This window comes from Marmota marmota, unplaced genomic scaffold (genome assembly GCF_001458135.2).
Source record: "Marmota marmota marmota unplaced genomic scaffold, marMar, whole genome shotgun sequence".
Taxonomy (NCBI): Eukaryota; Metazoa; Chordata; class Mammalia; order Rodentia; family Sciuridae; genus Marmota; species Marmota marmota.
In genome coordinates, this window is record NW_026000110.1 from 637,411 (window position 1) to 642,475 (window position 5,065).

Sequence of the window (5,065 nt, forward strand, 5' to 3'; positions counted from 1 at the left end):
CCACCCATCCATCCATCCATCCACCCATCCATCCACCTGTCCATCCATCTGCCCGTCCATCCATCCATCCACCCATCCATCCGCCCGTCCGTCCATCCACCCATCCAACCATCCATCCATCCACCCAACCATCCATCCGCCCGTCCATCCATCCATCCATCCATCCACCCACCTACGCACTCATCCATCCACCCATCCATCCATCCATCCATCATAAATTTATCACATATCCACCAATCAATCAATCATCTATCAATCTGTATCATTCACCTCTCTCTCCTCCATCCATCTCTATCCATATATCTACCTAGTCCATCCATCTAGTCAATCAACCACCTATTGATGGATCTACCATTTTTCTATCATCCAGTAGGTATCTCCCACCCTATCTGACCTACTACCTACACATGTCAATCCAAGTACCTTTCTCTCAAACACCCGTCTGAACTATTATGGACCTACCTGTTTAGCTGACCAACTTTTCACCTGTCCACTCTCGACCCATCATCTCTCTATCATCTCTCTTCGTCTCCACCCACGTCTACTTGGTGGGTATCCATCTCTCTCCCTGCCTGTTCCTCTCCTTCCTATCTCACTCTCTGCCATGTGTCTATCCATTGGACCTGTCTGTCAATCATCTATCTATCTATCATCTGTACGTCCATCTACGTATGATCTCTCTCTTCCACCGACCTACCATCTATCGATCATCCTATCTCATGTATCCATCTGTACCTACCCATAGATACGTCTTTACGTTACTATCTTTGCCGATATATTTCTATTTTCTACCCCACTCCCTGTCACCAACCTATCTGACCTCTGTACCCACCATCTATGTCTGTCCATCTACCTGGCTAGGTATCATCTTTCCATCACCAGTTTCAGTATCAATCAATCAATCAATCAATCATGTGTCAATCTACCATCTTTCTACCTCTACCCATCATCTCCATCAATCTCTCTACCATCTGTCCGTCGAACGGATCATCCATCTTTCAAAACTACAACTGTCCCCAGCATACAGATGTCCCCTGCTCTTCTAGGACACACGACGGATGAGCACCTGCGTGACCTAATGGCACTGTGACACTGTCTCACGCAGCACCTTGGAGCGCAACACTTCTGCATCTTTTCCGTCCAAGCGGGTAGGATGAGGAGGATAGACTGGGGTGACCTTGGAGAGCACCATTCCCAGGGGTGGGCTTCCTGTGCAAGGTGCCACGTGTCAGAGGGCAGCTCCCTGTGGCTTGGGACAGGTCTCGGTGGCAGGGTCCTCTGACTCAACCCTGCCCATCTTCAGAGCTTTGCAATGCATGAACTTCCGCGAGGTCTGGCCTCCCCACGGGTCACCTGCAGACATCGAGACCGAGTGTCGTCCATGCCTCCAGGTCAGCGCGGACAAAGCAAATATGAACCATTAGTGCAAGACGCACGTCCCCAGCACCAGGTTGGAGCCCGGGCGCTGGATGTGAGTGGAGCTGACTCAAGGTTGGGACCTCCATGGGACCTGTCACTCAAGGGGACAGACGGGAATCTGAGCCACAGCCACTGACCTCTAACGAGGGTGCAGCCTCGCGGGAGGTCCATGGGGGCCCTAGTGGACGCCTCTCGGGCATTTCCACGATGGGATGCGGGAACCTAGTTCCCATCCCAAAAGGAGGGAATCTCTACTGAGGATTGTTCCCAGCCACCAAGTGGCTTCTAGAAGCATCTGGCTCCAGGGGGTTCCTCCTGCCTCTCCAGCTCCTGGGCTCCAGGTGGCCCTGGGCCGGTGGCCCCTCACTGCCGTCTCTGCCTCCGTCTCCACGGGGCTCCTCCTCCTCTTCTGCAGTGACGATTCTGGTTGATTCTGGTGATGACATGGGGCACACTTGGGAGGACTCCAGAGTGACCTTCTCATCTCGGAATTCTTGACCATGGCTGCAGAGATCCTGTTGCCAAGAGGGTCACCATTCTGGGGACCAGGACAGGGACATTTCTTCTCGGGGCTACCGGTCATTTCGTGAGCGATCCTTTGGAATGGAATCCCCACCAGGTGCTTAGTCCCAGGACATGGAGAGCAGGATTCAGGATCCTGGAGGGACAACGGGCAGCACCTGTAGGTTCAGGAGGAATGTCCAGCTGGCGTGGGTCAGCGCAGACACCGAGGGACAAACATCTAGGGCTCAGCTGGGCACTGGACATGGTGATCATTATTCTAGAAGCACAGACTGAGGGACAGTCCAAGACCTGAAGGTGCTACCAGGAGAGTGGGGTGGACATGCTCCCAGATGACCTCTAAGATGAGACAGGTCCACCAAGGGCGGCCACCTGTGCATCCTGCATGGTGAATGGGCAGCCAGGCACCCCCCCCCCTGCATGACCTGTCCCACAGAATCCCAAGGTGACCCCAACCAGACCCTGTCCATTCCTGTCCTACTAATCGCATCCTGACACCATCCCAGCCCTGTCCTCGTCCCTTCCCCGTGGAATTCCCTGGTGACACCAGCCAGACCCTGTCCCTGTCCCCAGGTCTCCCGAATGTCCACTTGGCCAGCTCATGTCCTCCATGGGACTGGTCTCAGGGTCCCATGGTACCCGTGACCCGAGCCTCGGTCGAAGGAGGTTGACCAGATGGTGAGGTGGCCCCATGGGACACATCCTTCATCCTGACGGGATGTCGCCTCCCTCCACATCTGAGACCCCTGATTCCAGGAGATTATCTTGGAGTGTGACCTGGTGACTTGGAGAAGGGACACAGAGTCCCCGCCACACCACCAGGTTGCAGGCGGCACACGGTCCCCTTAAAGGAGTGTCGTCACTGGGTCCTCAAAACCAGTCCTTGGTCCCCGTGGGCCAAGCACGCACAACTGCACACGGAGGTGGAAGGATTTAATGACCCGTGGCACCCGTGACAATTTGGCACTTGGGCATCCCAGGAGTTAAGGCTGAGGACCACCAACGAGTGGTCACCTCCAGTGTCCCTTTGGGTGGCGGAGATCCTACAAAGCCGGGCCGCAGAGCCCCAGGGCCACAGCTATCTCAAGATGGCGCCGGGGCTCCCGTCGGGGAGGCCGGTCAGCTGACAGCTTGTGGCCCACAGCTGTTGCTGCAGCTTCTGGTCGTAGGTGACCTGCAGGGACCTAGTCTCCTTCTCGTTGTACAAGTAGCGGCCACCAACTCCTTCCAGGTCCGGGGTGACTGCCGCGTAGACGGTGGTCCACGCTCCTTCCTCAGGCGTCTGTGGGCAGGAGGGAAGATGGCGGAGAAGTCAGTGTCCAGGGGAGAGGATATGGGGTTGTTGGGACCCACGCAGAGCTCTGGAGTCACCAGAACGTGGTCACCAGGGCCGGAGCTCCCTCCTCCTGCTTTCAGAAGTGGCATAGGTTATATCACAAGAGTTATGGTGGGATGGAGGAGGTGGTAAGAACAGTGGGTTATAACAGTGTAACCTACTCAGTGGATTAATCCACTTGGATGGAGTCACTGGGTGGAGACTGCAGCAGGTGGGGTGTGGCTGGAGGAGGGGTCCCTGGGCTGTGCCTTTGGGGTCTCTGTCCTGTCCCTGGTGAGCAGGGCTCTCTCTGCTCCCTGGTGCCCTGTCCTGAGCTGCTCTCCTCCTCCAGGCCCTGCCGCCATCTTGTTCTGCTCCCCTTGGGCCAGAGCCAGGGAGTCGGCCACTATGGACGGAGCCTGGGAAAACCCTGCAGACTTCAGTGTGGAGATTGGATGGGGTTTCCCGCGAGGTGACACTGTCCCCCACGTCCCTCCACCACAGCTCGAGGGGGTCAGTGGGCACTGGAACAACCCGTTCCTGCATCTGGAATTCCCTCACCCTGCTCTGGACACGTCTCCGCACACTGCACTCGCCCGGAATCGACGGTGCTGAAACTGAGGCAGAGTGGACCCGCCTCCCCAGGACAGGGGATGAGACTCGCATTCTGTGTCCCCGTCAAGCCGCAGTCCTGCAATTGGTGGCTGTGCACGGGGAGCACTCAGCCTCACTTTTCCTTGACTGTCCCCACGTACAATGCCAGTCACCAGGGACCCCTGGTCACATGGGCTCCTGATGAATGGCTTCCAATTTAGACGAATATTTTCCTTGGGTTTCGTGAATTTCTAGGAAGAGTCATGGAAGTCCGTGGAGCCCTGAGCTTATTATTCTGGTTCTATGATAAAAGATATTGATCGAGAAGAAGAGGATCAGGAAGAGACTCTTAGGGCAACGTCCAGAGGACCCCAAATGAGCAGCTTTGGAGCCTCTCCTGGTGCCTCCCAGACGTGGATACGCTCACCACAGGGCAAGTACCCCAAGCTCTGGTGTGACTGGCCGAATGTGTGTGGGTCCCCCCAAATTCCCATGTGGAATCCTGACCCCAAAGTGCTGGTGTTGGGAGATGGGGCTCTGGGAGGTGCTCACTCATGAGGGTGCAGCCCTCACCACAAAATATAAACCCCAAAGACACACCCCAGTGACCCACCTCCTCTGGCCACACCCCACCTGCCCATAGTCACCACCCGGTTAATCCATCCAAGTGGATTAATCCACTGTCTAGGTCACACCTCTCACATCCCAGTCATTTCACCTCTGAATGTTCTTGCCTTTTCTGACACATGAGCTTTTAGGGGACACCTCCCATCTAGCCCAGGCACTAAGTCCAGCACCTCTCAATCCAATAGGGCGCGACTTCCCCCACCGCACCCTGGAGGGAGAGACCATACTGGGCCGTTCTGGGTCCCTGCCGAGAGCGTGGCTCCCAACCCACAGGCCTCTCCTTCTCGCTGGTGTCTGCGACGTTGGCTGGGGACACTTTATATTCAGCACCGAGTCCCCTCTGCAAACAGACCCTGCAGGTAGCTCCCGGGGTGAGGTGACGGGAAAATCATGCGTCACCCACAACGTGGGTTCCCAGCCCTCGCCACACAGCATCCGGCCTGTGTCCTGCTGGGGTAGCAACGTCCCTCCAGCCACGGAGTCCCTCTGTTCTGTGCCTGCAGGCCACCCTTCCTCCAAGAGGTGGGCCGGTGGTCGCCCTCGATGGACACGCTTCACCCTGGATCCTCCTCCTCCTCCTCCTCCTCC

The 5,065-nt window shown here is 56.4% G+C and overlaps 1 protein-coding gene across 1 annotated transcript in view; it reads right to left on the reverse strand.

Moving 5' to 3' along the window:
• Positions 1-2,857: 2,857 nt before the first annotated feature.
• The window catches only part of Dhrsx (dehydrogenase/reductase X-linked), a 26,937-nt gene continuing 24,729 nt past the window's right edge, over positions 2,858-5,065 (reverse strand). The window contains exon 7 of the mRNA XM_048784644.1: positions 2,858-3,223. Within this exon, the coding sequence (XP_048640601.1) occupies positions 3,020-3,223 (204 nt within the window). The 3' untranslated portion in view covers positions 2,858-3,019. The remainder of the gene's footprint in view (positions 3,224-5,065) is intronic.